Raw genomic sequence first — 21611 nt, forward strand, 5'->3', positions numbered from 1 at the left:
TTGTGTCTTTTCACTATATTTTATTCATATTTTTTCATCACAATTTTTCGTTTTTATAAGTGTGTCTATTTAAATAGTCATGTTTTTGAACTTTCTATATATTTGTATCTTCATCAATAACTAACAAATCATTGTTCATTGAAACAAATTTTTCGTTTTAGTTGATTCCAAATAATTTGAATATTAATATCTAATATTCAATGTTATTCTATAATCTAACTAAAATTTTAGAAATGATTGTAGCAAAATAGAAATTTAAGAAAAATTAATATAGAACTAACAGTTGCATCTATTTATCATAACTTTTCGTTAAAATCTATTTTAATATTTAATATTTATTTTATTTTGTTTCTAAAAATTGTGTATTTTAATTTTAATTTTTCGTTGATACCGTTTCACTCATTATTAAATATATTTTTGATTATAAATACTTAATAGAAAATTATATTTACTCATAATAACCATCAGTTCAATATTTTCAGTTAGTATCACTTTGTCATAATGATTTTTTTAATCTTAGCTCTTTACCATAATTATTCATAAAATATCTAATATATTTATAATACTTTAAAAAGTATTTTTTGCAAAGTTGCGTCTATTCTACATAATATTTTTTGTTATAAGTTTTCATTTTGATGTTTGTGTTTTTAGTAACAGTTTATGTATAATATTTATGTATTCAATCTATTCTATAACATTCAAATGATTTCGTAAGGTATAATTTTAAATTTTAATTTTTTTTCCTACTAAAATACTTCCCTCACTTTCTTGCTCGCCTACAAACGAAAGGATTTGCAAAAAAATCAAAAACCAAAGCTTCTTTTTAAAAAGCATTAAGATAGTATGAATATATATAACTACAACTCAGTGTTGTTACCAGTAAAGCACCAGCAGAAACAGCTGATGTAGTGAGACGATTACAGAATACTAGAAACAAAGAGTGTTTAAAGTACTCTTTTTTCAATTCATAAGGCACTCTCATGATCTTTTCCTGCAATTATAAAGCACAAATTCGAAAAACCCAGATCGTTTTTTTCCAATCATTTTGAACAGAGAGAGGCCGATTCGAGTGGGGAGAGAGAAGAGATAGAGAGAGAGAGAGAGACCTGAAGATGACGAGAGTGATCATAATCCCAGAGATAGCGAAAACAGCTTTCCATAGCTTCTTCTTCTCCTCCTTGACCTTGGCTTCGTTTACAGAATCAAGCTCTGCCATTTCTCCATTAACGGATCTGCTTCTCTCTCTCTCTCTTTCTCTCCTTCGCCAAAACAACAACAAAAGAACAATTAACCGAACAATTCAATCAAGTTCCGACCAAACCGAACCGAACCGAACAATTCAATAGAACCAAACAATACAATTACAGTAACTAGAAAGGCCAAACAAAAACACTCAGGATAGTACGAGTCAGATGAAACTAACAAGATCAGTAATAAACTCATCTCTATAGAAAGATTGACACAATAACATCTCAAGCTTTTGAAACAATCAATAAAAATACAGAGCAACGGAAACATATTTTCTCTTTACAATAATCATCTTCATGAAATAAGATTCCAAAGAAGTGTAGATTGTCACATAAAGCTCTGAACTTCATCTTCTTCTTCCGAATCGTCGTTAAGGTATTCTTCATCTATTATAATTGCTTCTTCTCCTCCTACTTCTTCTTCTACTTCTACTACTTCCTCTTCTACTTCTTCTTCTTCTACTTCTACTACTTCCTCTTCTACTTCTTCTTCTTCTTCTTCTTCTTCTTCTTCTTCTTCTTCTTCTTCTTCTTCTTCCTCTTCTTCTTGTTGAAACGCCGCTACAGCATTTAGATTTGCTTTATATGCTTCAAACTTAGCTTCTTCTTCATCATACAAGAACTCATGATTGATCAAACTATCAACAGACCACCTTTTAGCAGGGTCTCTCTCCAAACACTTTCTGAGAAAGTCCTTAGCCTCTTCAGACAAGTAATCAGGGATAGTTGGAACCAGACCACTTTTACCAATGACAGTAACCCAACTTTGCCAATCAAGCTCATCATACTCTCCCCAAACCCGTTCTCCAGTCAACATCTTAAGCACAGTACAACCAAAAGCCCACACATCCGCACCATAGTCCAAAACCTTGTCCCCTATAAGCTCCGGTGACATAAACCTTGCGGTTCCACTCGTGTGATTCCAGCTTTCACCATCATCAATCCGCTTTTTCTCCAACGCGTTTCCCAAACCAGAGATCATAGCCTTGTTATACCCATACATGGCAAATACTCTGTTCACAGGCGTGAGTAAGATGTTCTTTGGTTTGATGTCGCGGTGAATGATCCCTTCTCCGTGTATACGCTTGAGACCACGCAAGCTATCGCTTAGCGAATCTCTTCACATCATCAATTGGTAACCCTTCTCTGTGGCTTTTGATTTGCTTCTCAAGGGTTTGGCCAGGACAGTACTCGAGTATGGTGTTGAAGTACTTCTTCTTCTCCTTCTTCTCCTCTGTTATCTCGTGGCCGTAGCAAGAGACGATGTACGGGCTTTCGAGACGGGTTAAGAACTTCTCCTCGATCATGAGATATGCTGATTCTGAGATCTCGTTAGACTTGATGGCCATCTTGGAAGGAAGATTGTCTTCGCCTTCTTCGGTCGTTCTTAAGGCTAAGTAAACAGAGGCGTTTGAGTCGCTTCCGAGAAAACGAGCCACCACCCACGAATCGCTTTCTAGCTTTCTTAGGATTAAACGGTTCTTCTTGCTCGACGAATCTGCGTCATCCTCTATCACGTTCGTCTCTGATCTGGTTTGTGAATACTTACGCTTCTTGTGGGGACGGTTCGAGTCTTCTTCCCACTGACCTAATCGATCAGAAGATGTTGAATTTGACATCTTTCTACTAACCCTAGAACTCTAACCCCAGAACTCTGTTTTCTTTTTTTATCTCTCTTATTTTTTCCTTTTTCTGAAGTCTGATTTTATTAAAACGATGAGACAGATTAGAGGCCGTGAGGATATATATTTATAATGAATCTGTGTTTGATTACTACTTGGGACTCAAGTTTACTTTTTTCTTATTTTCCTTTTTTCCTCTGTTACTGAGAAAATCAAAACCCAAATCCGAACCTTGACTATACGTTCCGTTCACAATATAGATTTTTATTGGAAAATATACAACCTTACAATGAACACACACAGCTGTATGATTTTTCTAAAATAAATATAAAAAACTATTTAACAAAAAAGTCTTCTTTTTATATTGAAGTGACGAATTGGAAAATCATTGTTTTTCTTCTAACAGTTGAAATTTTATCTCGAAAGTAATACTATTCAAACAATTAATTTCACGTTTACTACAATTAAAGCGTCCAACACAGATGAAAAATATACAAGATAGCCATATAACTTGAAGATATCTTTTTAGATCTAGATTTTTTAGTAACGTTAATGCAGCATCCAAATTTCGATGTATGCAACCCATATAAACTGCTTTTAAATAAAATATATTTTTATTACTATATTCAAAATTCAAATCCAAAAACTCACTACATAATATCATCTAACTCTTGGAAAAAAACTCTAGGGTATTTTCATTAAAATTTTATATTTAAAATTAACTAAAAGTTGTAAAGTAGATTCATCATTCCAAAAATCTTTTGTTAAATCAAAAATTGGAGGAATTTATTTACTTTTAAAAGAGTGAATGCTAGAGAATAATTTCGAAAGCTATGAAAACTGTTGAGATTAAAATTTATATTATTTTATGTCATGACAAAAAAACAAAAACAGTTCAAACAAACAAATATATATAGATTTCAAAAGATACAAATATTCGAATAAACACAACTTAACAATGAACAGTTGTAACTTTCCAAAAAAAAAATTGTTACAATGAACAATCACGAGTTTTCGTAAAACATACAATTAAAATTTTCAACAGACTTTTTAAAAAAATTATTCAAAAGATACGATCGAAATTTTTTTGCATTTATTCGGATTGCTATTATATATAGACTAGGTTGGAACCCGCACTATGCAGCGGGTTACTTTTTATTATATATTTCATGATTTATTTTTAAAATTTTTGTGTATGAATGTAAAATTATTTTCAATTAATAAACTGTTTTTTACAACAAATGCAGATAATAGAACATTTAGTGGAGAAAACCAAAACAATTTAAAAGTTTGTGTCATTACACATATAAAACTATTATCGCAGGCCAGCTTCAAAAGTGGCAATGCAAAACTGCAACATTGTGCTGAACCTGTTTTTCTCGAATTCCTAATTTAATATGTTGGTTAGAATCTTTTGATAATTACAATGCTAATTCTCTTTTTGGTTATTATTAATTTATTATTTCTATCATCATATGATACTTGAGTTTTTTATTTCATAAATTTTGGTTTTTTGAATATATTTTAAATTTTATTACCTCAAAAATAAGTTTTTGTTTCTTTGAAGTTATATGGATTGATCAAGGCAAGGTGATGATTGATTTATTCTTCTTTAAAATGTTGCTTGGAAGAACTTGATCATAAGTTTGTAATTGACTGATAAGCCTCGAGGTAATATAACTTAACACGATATGTTTTTACAATTCAACATAATCTAAATAAATACCTTGAAAACTATGTTGGGTTGACTAAGCTCAATATCTAAATAATCAGAACCATCCAAGTGCTTGCAGAGGACTTCGATTGGCTTCAGTCGACCTTCACGTAATCTGATCTTTGACCTCACCTTGCTTTGATCGAAATGGAACTGTAGATCAAGGAGATATATCAAGCATCATACACCAAACAAATCTAAAAGAGGAACTAATTGCAAAAACAAAGACACGCAGTTATACCTCTTCCTTTTTATTCTCCGAGTCATGGAACTCAGCTCGAGTATGTTCTCTAGCTAATAATGCCTGCATACAATGTTAAGTCAGTAGATATACAATATGAATCAAATATGAGAGATGATAGGGTGAATATGAAATTCAGTCATATACATCTCTTTGTACCAAACGATTTTGTGAAATTGTCAGGGATCTGGTTATTATAACATGAGACAGAATTTACCATTTCTTCTGTATGTCGAGCTTTCTCCACTGCTCTCTCTTCTCTCCTCCTCTTAACCTTTTATACCTCTGTCTGCGCATTGAACCGAAGTGCTTAAGACATAAACCATCCAGAAAATAAAAAGTTCTCTAGCTTTCCTATATGATAAGTAATGCTTATTGTACATATCATTCTTTCCCTGTGTCTTCTCTTTTCAGCTTTGACTGAAAATTCTTCCAGCCATACCCATACTCCGCGGTAAACATCTTTGTTAGTCTTCCTCCGACACACAAATCTGATAGTAATAAAATTTCATGCATGAGAATATAAACTCTTATTATAGTCATCCTCTGGTGTAATAACCTTGTTCTCTATTCAACCTTACAGGTCCCATGACATCTCTAGTCTCTCCTTCCTTTCATGTTGTCTTCTTGTTCGACGCTCCTAAAATTCATTTTCAAAAAAAAAAAAAAACAACAACAACCACATGATTCACTAATTCAGTAAAAGATGCAAACAAAGTGAATGATTTATATTACCTAGAGGACAATCTTATGATCAAGTTCTTGAAGCTATATATGTTAATCCAAGCATCAACTTTTTACTATTCGTTCTGCCACGAATCTTAAACCAACAGACATAGAGAAGCTCTGCTACCTTTTCAAACCTTCATAACAGAGGGCAACAATTTTCCATAATCACTATCCCAACGAGCTATTGCACAGATAATAATAAAAAAAATACCTAGATTCAGGAATTGAAATCCATTCCCAATAGTGAGGAGTATCTCCCCATGCGATTGAGAAACCATTCATCGTAGATAACATGATACACCTCTTCCCACTCCCTTCCTCTCTAACCAGATGCTCTTTCATATACGAAAAAAAAAATCCCAAACAAGCAGAGAGAACCAGTATCAGAACTACATAGAAACACACAAGTTGCTCCCAGAAAATAGTAGAAACATTCTCAGATAAGCTTGTGATCACATTCTTATTGACATAATTATCTACGAAAATTGCAATTCAAAAGGCAAGATACAGTTCATTATCCACAAATCCCATAAACAGCGCAAAATCGATGAATTTACACACAATTACCTTTTCGCCATCGTCGATGAGAAGAGGATCGTTACAGAGACCAAAATAGAGTTTCTTCTTTGATGAGAAAACTCGCGACGGGGAAATCAGAGATTCGTACTCCCCTAGAATAAACTTCTCCCATATGATATATGTGAACCCGTGTGCCAGAATGAACTTCTCCCATACGATATCTGTGAACCCGCGTGAAGCTTTCTTAATCGATTTCTAATATATATATGTGAACGCAAAATAAATTTGAAAGAAAAAGAAAGAAATCGAGTACTACTGATATCGAATCGAGAGAAAGAAGAAGAAGTCGATGATAGAATGAAGAAGACAATTATGTTTCCACCTAGGTAAAAAAAAACTGATATGTATTAATTGTTTTAATTATAATTGGCTACTGATTTTATCTTATTTGTCAACACGAAAGTTAAAGCTGAAGTGTCACAGTGTAAAGAAACGCATCCAATTTTTATTGTATTGATTAGCGTGTGATGTTTTGTTTGTTTTTATTTTGGTTATGACTTTGTGGGTATTGAGCTATGGAATAGTGGGTTTCATTTTCAAAGACAGAAGATTGCTACGAAGACTGTATTTGGTCATACTATTGATATAATGCTTATAAGAAAAACAAAAGGAGTTAATTCTTTCTTTTCTTTTCTTTTTGTTTCAAGAGGAGCTAGTTCTATTAATACACTATTGATGCAGCGAATCTTTTTCTATGATTTAATTATGAGAAAACCATTTTTTGTTGTAGGTATTGTCTAGTTAGGACCTTTTGTCTATGCTTACTGATTTAGGTACTTATTTTGCTATGTAATGACATTTTTGTCCTCAAGTCCTTTTCTTTCTTTTGTTTAATTAAAAAAAAATGAACTGGGCAAATAAATCATCAGCAATTTCTGTGAGGCTAAGTGGTGGTGGTGGTGGTGATGAGATCCGATGAACTACATGGTGGTGGCGATGATGAGATTTGGTGGCGATGATAAGATCCGATGAGTAGGCGGTGATAATGAGATCCGATGACCGAGCGGCGACGACGGTTGGTTTGATAATGACAAACATGTAGAAGAAGATGACAGTGAGACTTTTAAAACGGCGGGGATGGCAATGGTGAGATCCACCGTGACGATGAACACTTGCTTGTCGTTAAACGCTTCAATCGGCTTGATTGGAACAATTAACAACAGTTCTTATCGCGGTTCTCCAAGATTTCTCAATGGCATACATGTAATTTTTATGTTTAGTTTAGATTTTAAGATAAGTTGGAAATTTGTTTCAAGTAGTGTTTACAATTGGTGTCATTGGGTTCACTCAACATAGTCTTCTTAGAGCATCGCTAGCGGGAGAACGATCATACAGTTGCTCAACAAAAAAAAATTAATATTTTAATATATTACTATTAACAAACTGAAATTTGTAAAAAAAGAATGAGCAATGTTTCTATCCAGAGTAACTTAAACATGGTTCTCTCTTCATTTCTCCTTTTTGTATTTTTTATTTGTTTTTAATAAAAGAATTTGGGGGAAACAGGACCAGTAAAGATAGTTTTAGAGTTTATATTTATTTTCTTCAAAATACAATTAACTAAAAAGAAAATAGCACTCACACCCACTTTTCCCAACTTTATTCACATTTACACCCATTTTTGCTACACCTATACTTTTTACTTGTAAAATTACAACATACTCTCTAACTCTTTTTACCTTTACTTTTTTTTTTCCTTCTCATTTTTCTCTCTCTCTTTTCCAATAAATTATTTTTACTTCTTTTTTTTCCTTCTCATTTCTCTCTCTATTTTTTCTTTCTCTTTTAATATTCTTTTTTTAACATTTGTTTTTCATTTTAATTACTATGTTTCAAGTTTAACTTATAAATAAACATTTTTTTATCTTTCAATATTTTTTATTTCCACAAAAAAAAAATAATACTCTAAATCAAATACAATTGAATTGGTGTTCATAGTCAAATTAACAAATTATAAGTCCAAACTAAATTAATTAAATAAATTAGAAATTAATAAATTTCTTTCACTTAATTAATTTTCAATATGAAATAAACTTGTTTGTCCACATACTTTAAGATTAAGTTAGATGCATAATGGATTATTAACAAAATATTATATTCATAAATACTATTTGGATAACAAACTTTGATGTGTTAATGGATTATTAACAAAATATTACATTCATAAATACCATTTGGATAAGTTTTAAGAAGAAAATTTTATCAATTATGCCATGAACAGTAGCAAATATTTTGGTCAATGCCATTTTCCCCCACTTTTTTCCCGGCTGCCATAACTCTATAATCAAAAGACTATTATATCCTTTTTCTTTAAAATCATAAAACTAATTTTTTTCTTTATTTTTTAAAAATTAATATAAACGATCTGCAAAACATAAATTCTCTCTTCTTGTTCTCACCCCAACTTTTTGTTTCTTCCATGTTAGACACTTTTAATTTTTCATCTTCTTCCATCTCATGCTCTCTCCATCTGTCGCCAGCACTGCGACACAAACTGTATCTCTCTTTGCCAAACTCCATCTGTTTCAGTCCGTCGACCGCATATAATGAAAATTCTTTATATGTAGATACAATGGACCAGATGCAACAACCAAGGTTTTTTTTCCACTACTATTATGTCATTTGTTCTGTTTATGAACCATATATGTTTGGTATGACCCTTTCTGTTCATTGCTAACAAAAATAGTTGTAGGGATTTTGGCTAGAAATGCCATTTTCCTCAAAAAAAACTTGGCAAAAATGCCACTTTTCTTATTCCTTCTGAGAAATGCCATTTTTCACATGAGTGGAAGATATAAGAAGACTAAATTAACCCTGGTTTATTAACTCGGAAATGTGCACGTGGAGAATTTAAATTAGCTGACATAGAATGTGACATTTTTACAGCTGTCCAAACGAGTATTAATTGTTCTCTTTACCATAGTTAGATCTGTAGAAAAAAAATTATTGTCTAATATTTATATTGTAGGTAATGAAGAAAATTTGAATGTGTTGCTCTATTTTTTAGAAGATGATTTAGTAGACAAATCTTTTATGTCCACATTGTTTGCTTCTTGTCCATATTGTATTGTGGACAAGTCTTTTTTTTTTAAATTTGGTCCACTATTATGGTAGACAATATGTTTAAACTATAAATTTGTCAACATGTTGGTTGTAGACAAGATGGTTTATAACAATGATAAACATGTGAAGATGTTTGTCCACTACTTGTGCTAAGTCTATACTTTTGTCCATTCTGTATTCTGTTTATGATGCTTGTACACAATTTGGTTTATAAAAACATGTCCATCGAACAAAATAACACATGTCCATCGAACATAAGAAACAATAAAGAGATGAATACAACAAAAACAACATGCTATAATTTAAGAAAAACATGCTGTAACAAAGTTAGTAGACTAATTAGAAGATGGACAATATTTTAGATCTAGTCCATCAGTTAGTACCTAGTTAGGTCTTTAATGTTTTCATTCGGGAGTCATATCCTTGAATCCTCTTCAATACTTGTGTCTAATGATGGTTGGGAGATATGCAAAATGGACAATAAAATGAGAGTTAGTCAATTTTTGACAAAGGGATGATGAACAAGTTATGTGAATGGTACATTAATGTCCTCTAGATCTTGTCCATCAATTAATACCTAATTTGGTCTCCAAAGATAACAGATGAATCTCATCTCCAATCTCGACGGAAACATCTTTGACGACAACATGAGCACCTCCTACAACATGTTAAGGGTTTAGTCCACCCAGATCTGTTCCTTCGAATCTGGTCTACCAGATCTGGTCCATCGAAAAACAAATATCAGGTCAGATGTTAGATCTGATCCATTAAAATTGTATGGAAAAGGAAACAAACAAGAGAATCTTAAAATTGAGAAATATCATACTCAGTCTTGAAGGGAGCATCTCCAGAATGAACAAAAAGATTTGTTCATCAATGACGGAGGTTGGTTCTATTTTTTCTCCAGTAGATGAAGCCAATGGAATTAATTGGAGATGGAAGAAGGGATATGGAGGTTTCTAGGGAGGAAAGAAGAGAGAGAAAGAGAGAGAGATGGAAGAAGATGAATAATCGAAAGTGAGAGAAATGAGAATTTCAGAGAGATAACAAAAAATAATATTAATTATTTATTTTATTGTTCAGTATTTTTGGGGACAAATTCGTCAATTTAAGAAGAAGTTGTGGCACCCGGGAAAAGGTTTTAAGATAACTGGCATTCTTAATTTAGTATGTCACTGTTCATGGCATAAATGATAATTTTCTCATAGTTGTACTCATTGCAGATCTGCAATCCCGGTGGACCAGATCCAGCAGCCAAGGTTTTTGTCCACCACTATTTTGTCATTTGTTCTCTTAAGTGGACCAAATCTGTTTGGTCTGATCCTTTGTGTCCATTACTAACCAAAAAAATTGTCCACACTGTAGATCTTCAGTTCCCGTGGACCAGATCCAACAGCCAAGGTTTTTGTCCACCACTATTATGTTCTTAGTTCTTTTAAGTGGACCATATCTGTTTGGTCAGACCCTGTTTATCTATTGCTAACCAAACAAAAATTTACACTATAGGTCTGCAGTTCCGGTGGACCAGATTTAACATGCAAGGTTTTTGTCCACCACTATTATGTCCTTCATTCTCTTAGGTAGACCATATCTGTTCATGTTGTGCCTCTGATGGACGAGAGACTTAGAGGGCTTTGTTCCTGACCTACGGTGGACATGTTTGTTTATCGTCCCTCATTGCGTTTTTGTCTATCTACCTTCAGAATTTTATTATGTAAAACCTACTCTTTTTTCTCCTAAATGTAATCTCTTTTGGGCAATCATTATAATATGAGCAGTCCAACAAGTTTGTGAAAAAATACTTGTTTGTCTTACACTAATTGGATAAACTGCCTACCACATTTTGATAGACAACAATGTCAACAATTACCATTAGTTTCTAATTTTGAATAAAAACCATTGTCTAAGGTTCTCCTGTATTACAATAATTGGTAGACACAAAATAGTTGTCCACAATGCGTTTTACAATATCATTATCTACTACCTTATGGATGGACAAGAATTACATATTGTTATAGTGCCCTAAAAATTGTCTACACAGATACAACCTAATGAAAGAGAAATGTGTCATTAATATTTCTTTGTGAACCGCACAAAACAGTCGCTCACATGTCTCATCCCTCTTGTTTTCTTTAGTTCAAGGGTATTTCTGTCTTTTTAATATGTGGCATATACAAAAAAATGGCAGTTTAGAAAAGGAAAATACAAACTGGCATTTCTCGTAACTTTTCTTTTAAAAATGGCATTTCTTGTGAAATTCCCTTTTAAGAAACTTTGATCTGTTACACAGTACCCACAATTTCTATTGGTATCCACGTGATTACAAAAATATGGATTTGATGTTGTTGATGTATGTTAAACCCGCAAATTCGATTGGTATCCACATGACCACGAATATATGGATTTGATGTTATCGGTGTATCCTAAACCATAAATCTCTAGAACCCACAAATTAATTGGTATCCACATGACCACGAACATGGATTTGATGTTGTCGTTGTATCCTTAACCCTAAATCTCTAGAAAAAAATCTATTGGTGTCCACATGACCATGAATATATGGATTTGATGTTGTCATTTTATCCTAAACCCTAAATCTAAGCCTTAAACCCTAACTCCTAAATCATAAACCCAAAATATTAACAATGAATTCACATAACCCCTAAAACCTAAATCCTAAATTATACAACCCTAAACACTAAATTATAACTCCAAATATTCCGATAAAAATGGATAGCATATAACTTATTTATCTAAAATATGGCAGAATGCATATTAAAATGTAGAAATGCAGAATATATCCACAAAAGTGCATCCACAAAACCACATCCAACCAACCACATTACATATTCAAATTATGAATTTAATAGTTTAATCAAGTAAGTATCAACAGTTTAACATGTGCTTATCGTAAAACAAATGTTCAGCTAAAATTGGATAGTGTATAACTCATTCATCTAAAGTATAGCAAGATGCATCTTAAAATGTAGAAAAAATGTAATTATAATCTTTTGTGCAAAAAAAAAATACAAAATTTATTAATATTAACTAAACAAATGATAATAAAGATAAAAACAAGAGAGAAAAATAGAGAGAGAATGATAGAAGGAGGTCATACAAGAGGAAAATAGTCTTCATTTTATGACAAACTTGCCAAAATATGTTCAAAAGTACATCATGATCAAGAAGTAGGTGTGAATGTAAGAATATCTTATGAAAGTGGGTGTATATGCAATTGTCTCTTAACTAAATTCATTGAGTTCATCGAATCACATAAATGATGGTCAGAGATGTTATTTTGTCTTTGTGGGGAGAGAAAGCGAGAAGAAAATGCAGAGATAGAAGAGATAATTCATTGAGGTCCTGATTGGTAACGGCTGTTATTTTTGGCTGTAGAGACTTTGACTTTAAAATTTTAGTTGTAGAGAATTTGGCTGTAGATATTTTGACTGTAAAAACTTTTACTTTTAAAATCTGATTGTTTACCATTAACTTTTAAAGTTGTAGTTGTATAAATAATAAATATAAATTATGTCAGAATATAATTCATAACAATTTAATAACAAAAATAAAGTTTATTAATGATAAATTAAAATTTTAAAAATGTAGGTTAATAAAATATGTGATTTTGTTTGAAAATTCTGTTTTTCTTTTGTTTTTTGGTGATTGATTTTTAATTGTTTTGAATTTTTTTTATATTGAGTAGTTATATGACCAGTCAAAAATCTATTAAACACTAATCAATGCATTGCTTTGAATGTTAATCTCTTATTAATGATTTTCATAAACTCTTTTACATCATTATTAATGATGATGATGGAAAAAAAAAATTATTATTGAAATAGATCTTAAAAGAAAACGAAAAAATGAGAATATTTAATTTGTAAAAATAAAATATGTAAAATACATATATATATATATATATATATATATTTAGAGAGCTTTTAAATATGATGGGAAAATAAAAAGAATGCTTTTTAAATTTGTTGATTTTAAGGCCTCGATTGGTAACAGCTGTTACTTATGGTTTTAAAGACTTTAACTTTAAAATTCTAGTTGTAGAGAATTTGGTTGTAGATGTTTTGACTGTAGAAACTTTAACTTTTAAAATTTGATTGGTAACAAATACTTTTAAAACTGAAACTGTTACTTTTATTATTAAAATATATTAAAATGATGATAATGAAAATAAAAATTATTATTATTAAAATGGATCTTAAAAGAAAGAGAAACAAATAAGAATAATTAATGTGTAAAAATAATTTATGTAAAATTTATATATAAACTTTTGGAGAGCTTTTAAGTATAATGGGAAAAGAAAATAAAATTTTATATTTGTTTAATTTTAAAGCCTGGTATTGACGCTTTAAAAAATCTGGAAAAACAAAGAAAGAAAAAAAAAAGTGACTTACACAACTTTAAAAAAAAAAAGTAAAAAAAGTCTGATTGGTAAATAAATGACTGTCAAGGCTTTAATTTTTTTAATGTCTTAAAAGTCTTGTACCAAGCAGGACCTAAAGCGTCATTTTGAGGTTTCAAAAAAGGAAGGGAAATAAAGAAGAAAAAAATTAAAGTGGCTGTTAAGACTTAAAAAAATAATAAAATCATAAAAGTTTGATTGACAAATAAAATGCTTTTAAAACTTTAAAATGGTTTTAAAGTCTTAAGTTTTCACCAATCGGGGTCTGAGTCTATATTTTCACAAAGACAAAATTCATCATAGAAAAAATGCCGAAATCCATAAGCATGGATAGAAAGTCTTTACAGTTAAACCTCTGTAAATTAATAAAGTCAAGACCATGAAATTTAATTTTCATAATTTTAAATTTTGTATTACAAAATAAGATACTTTTGTTATTATTCATATTTGTAAAGAATTTTCTTAATTATAATCTTGTTTATTGTAATTGCTAAGTTTAAAGTGTAGGTAAAAATGATAGATGTTAGAAGTTTAGAGTTTATAAGAAATTGCTACTAGTATCATTCATGGTAATGATGAAGTCGAATAAGATATTGCGGTAATTTTAGAACCAATTACATATAAAGAAGCAATTATCACATTTAGAACTCTTTACAATTTTTGGATGCGATTTGAGAAGACGACAATGAAAAATATTAGAGATGAGCTCCAATAAGAATGCAAGTTCAAGAATATGCAAACAACAATATAGTCATATTTTACTATATTTTCTTAGATATGTATATATATATATATTAATATTATATGATTATTAATTTATGATATTGATGAGTCCATATTTTTACATAGGATTTTCAAAAAAATTATTATCTTATTAATTTATCGAAATATGTCATTTTCTACACCGGCCAAACTTGGGACCGAAAAATTTTATTAAATTATAGCGAATATTAATTTAAAGAGTATTAATTTATAGAGGTTCTATTGTATTTGAAATATTTGATGGAAAAAGTTCTCAATTTGACCAATAACCCCTTTTTCTATTGATCTTTATTTTTGAATGAATTGATCTCCAACATCACAAGACGTGCTAATTAGCCAAATATGCAAATAAAATTTGCATTATACTTTTAAAAGAAAGTATTTGTGAGAAAGGATTTAAAAGAAAGAATAGAAAAAATCATTTCAATATTTTTAATCAGTATAATTTTGTCTCATATCTTCAATAATCTTTTGTTCTTTTTAGGAAATGGTATCTTCGATAATTTCGCAACTTTTTTAACAAACAAACAAAAGAACTATAATCCCTGCACGCTATAAAACGTTGGTAACGAAAAATAAACCCAGCTATCGAGGAAACCCTGACTTTGTGTCTGCCCTCAGGGTCCGTCTAGTCAAAAGCTACAATGCAAGACTGTACCGCCAGTTTTTGTCTATGTCGGTATGTCCTAGTATTTATATTCCAATACACAAACTCATGTATAGTAAAATCACTTACAAAAAAAAGTCCTCATTTTGATTTTGGTCCTCCAGTTGTAGAAGATCAACAAATTGCAGCCCAGAGAAGCTGTACCAGTTTACAATTGGGTTCTGGGCCTCTCTTGGTCCTTGGTCCTCCAAAAAACTAGAAAAGAGAGAATATACAATTTTTTACTCGTAATACCACACAATATTATGTCTAAGAATTTTTTTACTCAGAGAATATTTTTCACTATATTATTTCAAACTAAAAATGTATAAAAGTGAAAACATATATCATCTAATTAATATTTCTCTGGACCAATCTCATAATTATAAATCACTTGTTCACATAGTACATCTCCTTTATATATCTTTTGGTATGAGATCTTTGTATACATTATCATGAGTTGGACAAAAAATGTTTGGATTCTTAATTATTTAAATGAGAAATACGATTATTTTCTTTCGTAATTTGAGAATTCTTTTTGATAAAAAATCTTGCAGGCCCATTCGATCGGTAGCAATGTCATGAGATTGCTAAGTATACCTGTATAAAATATCACGTTCTCTAAACATCACATTCTCTCGATTATAGCATAAGCTTTCGCCTACTCACATGTCCTATATATCTTTATCGGACTAGTTACGGTCACATTAGTCATTAGTTACCTAGAACATTAAATATATTTAGTTCCCCCTATCAAACTCGGGTTCCATGCATTAAAAGAGGATTTTAATGAAAGCATATCTATTTTGATATCTTTCTTATACGAAAAGGTTTTTAAATGTGTGAACAAGTTGAAAATGCTTGGCTCAGGTCATAGCAAAGTATCCTGCATATTAAATGTCTTGTTACCATTAAACCAACAAAACAATTGAATGTATATTTGTTTGCTTATGATCGTATAGGTATTCCTACGTTAAATGTCATATAACCAAAACCAAAATGCACTATGTGAGAAAGGTGTTATTCGCAATCAGAAAGTTCTAAAGTTTCCTAAACTGTTAACTAAGTTGGCTTTAATTTTTTCAATATCAGAACCTGATCACTACTAATAAACAATACAATGATGATAGATAATTGATGAATCTATCTATGTTTAGAGTCAGATATGATTTGGTATAATCACATGGTGAAACACAGGATCATAGGGTGGGGACTACCGCATTGGATTCGTAAACCTCTATGAAGAAAATTTTCACGATTTTGGCACGTAGCCATACACCAATGGTCCATGTAGTTTTAGTTACTTTTATAATTTGGTAAGACTTGGGATGATTTAAAGGATTGTGGAGATGATCACATGGGAGGTTGGAAGTCTTGAAGAGTGTGGCAACTGCTTTCATAAGCTTCTTATTAAAGCATTTGGGTTTTGTTTTTACAAATGATTTCGATTTTTTTTTTTTGTTTATCAAAATACATTTTCTATGCTCTTTTTCTTGCAAAAGTCGATTCTTATCATACTTTTATGTAGTGCCTAGATAAATTTAGGCAGTCTCAAATTTCAAAAATAAATTTAAAGTTGTCTAGATCTACCTAATTAAACTCATTTAAATCCGATTAATAACAAAACCACTTAACCCTAACACTTCGAAATAGACTTGCTACGATATGTGGAAGCATAACATAAGTCTAGACAGCCATTTAAACTTCTTTATGAGGAAATGCTTTTATGATAGAACCATGTGATCTTCCAAACTACAGTGTTCTTACTGTTACTAAAAATTAGAATAGGCTCCACAACATGTTCAGCAACCATTTTTAGATGTCAAAAAAAGCATTTTGCTTTTTAGTCTTAACGAAAGAAAATAAAAGAGACCACTATCCTGACCATAAACGAGACAGATATATATATATATATATATATATATATTGGCATTGTTTGGCGCGTGCGGCTCGAGAATTCAATATGTTTCTCTCTCAATTTGTCTTTGTATTTCAAGAAACATTAAAGTATTGGCATCAGTTTTGTTAGGTGGTGAGCTTATATTATGTAGTGGTAATCTTAGTTTTCAGTTTATACAGACTCTCACCGGTTAACATGCTCCGATGATTACGGTAATCAAAAGGGTCCTACTACGTCGGACAAGTACACTTGATAGGATTCCATGTGGTGGTCCCTTAGCTCTTTAGGTTAGTCATCACTCATCATCCAATCCCAGCCTTCAATCATATAAAATATTTTACATTACTCACCCGAGGCTAAATTCGTCAAAGATGGACACGATGATCAAATGTGACAATGTTTGCATATTTTTAGGTGATCTCCTTTTGTTAGTCATCTATATTCAATTCTAGATGGTATGTATAGTCATACTACTTCTACCAAACCACACATGTCTTATTGTACGTTTGTGCGACAACTTAAAATAAATCTGGTTTTACCATCTTGTATTGTATTACTATAAGCTGATTGGTGAAAGACCATAAGTTAAGAGACTAATTGTTTATCTATATATAACCCAAATCGTTACGATGCAATAAAATCTAGTTCGAAGAATAGTAAGTACATCATTGTTTTTGGGTATTTTGTTGAACTAAAGATTCTCCATCAAAAGCATCAGCATTTGGTTTGTTGTTATTTTTTCTAGTTAAAGATTTGATTTGTCGTTAATGGTTTAGACATTTAGGTTTAGGCATAAATATTTAGTCTTAAGCGAATCAAAATTTTCATCGATCCGAAACAAAACCACGTAAACAACTTGAACCATGGGGAAATTTTCACATCGAATAAATCAAACAATTAAAAAAATTGAAAATCTAACCTGAAGAACAATATATTACATCGAATTAATCAAGCCAAACAATTTTTAAAATATATCCTGAATTAATCTTATATATAATTTGAATACTTTATACATCTCACGCAGAAATAGAAGGTTTATTTTTTAAAAAATGTATTTCATCCTAATTTACAGTAACAATTATGGGTGGGAAAGCTTGAAATGTCATAATTTATACCTCAAACAAATAAACTTATAATTTACAACAAGTAAGAAAAATATATTATTTCTAAAAAAAAAAAACATTTTGCATTGATATTTTATGTGGATTTAATTTTATGGGGTAATTAATTAGAAAATTTTGTTGCATGAAGTTTGATAATTGAGATTTCTTTCGCTTCCAAGTAATTACATACGTATCCTTTTATTTTTCTTATGTCCGTTACGTACGGGCAAATCATGTGTCTTGTAACAAAGGGGAAAATTATGCTTAAGAAAAGAATTAGGTTTGATACTAAAACAATAATTTTTTCTTTGGTTTTAATTTAAGATACTATTATAACAACTTCATTATGCTAAATTGCTAATGTATCATTTTTAATTGAAAAAGTATCTGGGTCGTCCATGACTAAAATATTTATCAGTACATCAAGTAGAAAACTCGTATTTCATATACAACCCCTGAATATTATAAAAAATATATCATCATATTTACGTATTATTATCATCACTATAAACATTATGGATTATACAACAAAAAAAAATCAGTTAGTGTTTCGAAAATAGAAATGCATTTTGGCGAAAAGATAATACAAAGTGAAACTAACTGTTTTGAGTTAAAACCAAAGCCAATCTAAAAACATTTAAAAGCCCTAACTATTATAACGTCGGACCAATCTAAAAACATTTAAAAGCCCTAACTGTTTTGTTAGAAACTAAAATTTACATAGCCATTACAATAAAGTACCAAATTCGTAATACTAGACATCAATAGTGTGTTATCAATAATTCAATATAGGTCCATCCATATCAAGTTTTTAAAGGGGTCGAAAATTATTGATAGCAACTAAAGAGTGGTCATCATCCCCCAACGCGCTTCAATGGAGCGTAGTGAGATCTTTACTAGATCTGACTGGAGCAACATCATCTTTATCCGTACATTATCAACTATGATTGGGTGGTATGATGAGCCACGCAGTACCAACCACGAGTGGTCTTAGCCGTAGACAGCTGCTGGTTAAGACACACACACATAGATAGAAGGGAAAGAGCAAAGACCCAACAATTAATAATGGATTTTGTACGCATGACTTTTGTACATAAGACATACTCACTATTTTTCGTTTACATACAATACAACGATAGTATGATACAAATCATGTAATTTTTTTTATTTTTGTTTGATATAATAAAACTTTTGTGAAAAAATGAATATTAATATATGCTTTTTTTTTTTAATGTAAATTTATATATATACACCTCTCCTCTACACACCCTTCCCTACACATATGAAAACACTCCAATAGTCTCTTCTTCTTCCTCCTCTGCCTCTCTCTCTCTCTCTCTCTCTCTCTCTCTCTGTCGTAATGACAATGTTGAGTTTGGTTTTATTTGTTCTTACCATTCTTCTTGCGACGATTGAAGCAAGAATCCCTGGAGTTTACAATGGAGGTGGTTGGGAAACTGCTCATGCCACTTTCTATGGTGGCTCTGATGCTTCTGGAACCATGGGTATCTCTCTCTCTCTCTCTCTCTCTCTCTCTCTCTCTCTCTCTCTCTCTCTCTCTTCTCCTTTATCAAATCCATACATTTTCATCTAATTAAACCTAAAGTTCCAATCTTTTTTGTAACCACATTGTGAAAAATGTTGAAATCTAGAGATTTTGTAGCTTCTGTACCACTTTAATACAAAACCAACTTTAAAGTTTCCATCTTTGCTAACCCAAACTACTACATTGTCAAAATTAAAAGTTTAAACTTTTTGCTCTGTTTTTGTTTTATTCAGGAGGAGCTTGTGGTTATGGTAACTTATACAGCCAAGGCTACGGTGTGAACACAGCGGCTCTAAGTACGGCTCTGTTCAACAATGGTTTTAGCTGCGGCGCTTGTTTTGAGCTCAAATGCGCGAGTGATCCAAGGTGGTGCCATTCTGGTAGCCCTTCGATCTTCGTCACTGCGACTAATTTCTGTCCTCCAAACTTCGCTCAGCCTAGTGATAATGGTGGCTGGTGTAACCCTCCTAGACCTCACTTCGATCTCGCTATGCCTATGTTCCTCAAGATCGCTGAGTATCGTGCCGGAATCGTCCCCGTCTCTTTCCGCCGGTAAGAAGTACCAACTTTTATTGTTCAATGCAATCGTATACTATGTTGGTTACTTAAATTGGGGTTAACTATGGTAGATTTTAAACTTTGGGGTTTGAAACTTAATGTCTTAGAAGTATTGGGGTTACTTTCGGCAGAATTGAAAGTTACAGGGTACTAGTTAAGAAGTCTTTCTTATAGGTTCTGAACGATTGGGGCTAATTTTAACAGAATTATCAGTTTGGGGTATTAAACTCAACATTTTAGAAATAATAACTAGGGTGTAGTTGTGAAGTCAATTTCTGAATAATTAGGGTTAAAGCTGTAGATTTAAAAGTGTAGGGTGTCCAACATAATAATGTAAAAGTATAGAAAAAAAATCTTGTCTTTGATTCTTGGCGCGAGTCGGTGCAGCATTAATGTCGGGCCTCTCGTACCAAAAATCACCAAATCTAAAAAAATCTTATTTTTCTGGCAAAAAGACGAAACTGTCCTTCCAACAATCGCTTTTTTACCTTATCAGGTACCACTCGTAAAAAGTCAATAGTAAAACAATAATGAAACTGTGTCTTTTAGTCAACACAACGCGTTTTCTTTTTCTTTTCCTTAAACCTTTTTACGAAATGACGTAACTAACCTTGTGTTGTATGTTTTACTTACACAACAGAGTGCCGTGCCGGAAGAGAGGTGGTATAAGGTTCACGATCAACGGTTTCCGTTACTTCAACTTGGTTCTAGTCACGAACGTAGCCGGAGCCGGGAACATTGTGCGGCTAGGTGTGAAAGGAACGCATACTTCGTGGATGAGCATGAGCCGTAACTGGGGACAAAACTGGCAGTCTAACTCGGTTTTGGTTGGTCAGTCGCTTTCGTTTAGAGTCACGAGCAGTGACCGTAGAAGCTCGACGTCTTGGAACATTGCTCCGGCGAATTGGCAGTTCGGTCAGACTTTCATGGGAAAGAACTTCAGAGTCTGAACAAGGGCAAAATCGGGAAATCGTCTTATCTCTATTTATTATTACTATTAAAATTTCTAGCCGAAGGCATTTAGTATAATTTGAGAAATTTTAATATATAAAATATATTATAATTTTTTTTTAAGAGACCACTAAAATTCCAATTTTTCTTACATCGAATGGGTTTTTTAATTTTTGTGATGTGTTCGTTGGAGAGTGTGAAAGTGGTGTTTTCTTTAGCGTGTGGGTTGTTAAATGTTTAATTAGTAATCTTTTGGGGTGAAATTTGAAATTTGTTGGAAGTAGAAGGAGCTGTGAAGCAGATGTGAAGAGTTGTTGGTTTCAGCCTTTTAATAGTAAAAGAGAAGCAGTAGTAGCTATGTTTGTACATGCTTCTTGTAGACCTCTAATATTGTAATTTATATATAAATGTGGGTATGTTATGGTTCATTTATCTTTATTTTCTGAACCAAAAAGTGAAATTCAATCTATAAATAAATTTTAAGTTGTTCTTAGAAGTTAGGATAAATGTTAATAATAAAATCCCTGTTT

The 21611-nt window shown here is 31.6% G+C and overlaps 2 protein-coding genes and 1 pseudogene across 2 annotated transcripts; 1 reads left to right on the forward strand and 2 right to left on the reverse strand.

Moving 5' to 3' along the window:
- LOC104700618 (UDP-galactose/UDP-glucose transporter 5-like) lies at positions 824–1216 on the reverse strand. Its single transcript, XM_010416156.2, has 2 exons — positions 1104–1216; positions 824–998 (listed from the first exon to the last, which is right to left on the reverse strand). Exons 1-2 carry the CDS (start codon positions 1214–1216, stop codon positions 824–826), a joined length of 288 nt encoding a protein of 95 aa, XP_010414458.1.
- LOC104700619 lies at positions 1753–2945 on the reverse strand (annotated as a pseudogene).
- On the forward strand, positions 19325–21519 carry LOC109124503 (expansin-A6-like). The gene is made up of 3 exons (XM_010416157.2): positions 19325–19531; positions 19806–20124; positions 20771–21519. Exons 1-3 carry the CDS (start codon positions 19387–19389, stop codon positions 21078–21080), a joined length of 774 nt encoding a protein of 257 aa, XP_010414459.1. The 5' UTR covers positions 19325–19386; the 3' UTR covers positions 21081–21519.

This window comes from Camelina sativa, chromosome 7 (genome assembly GCF_000633955.1).
Source record: "Camelina sativa cultivar DH55 chromosome 7, Cs, whole genome shotgun sequence".
In the NCBI taxonomy this organism is placed as follows: domain Eukaryota; kingdom Viridiplantae; phylum Streptophyta; class Magnoliopsida; order Brassicales; family Brassicaceae; genus Camelina; species Camelina sativa.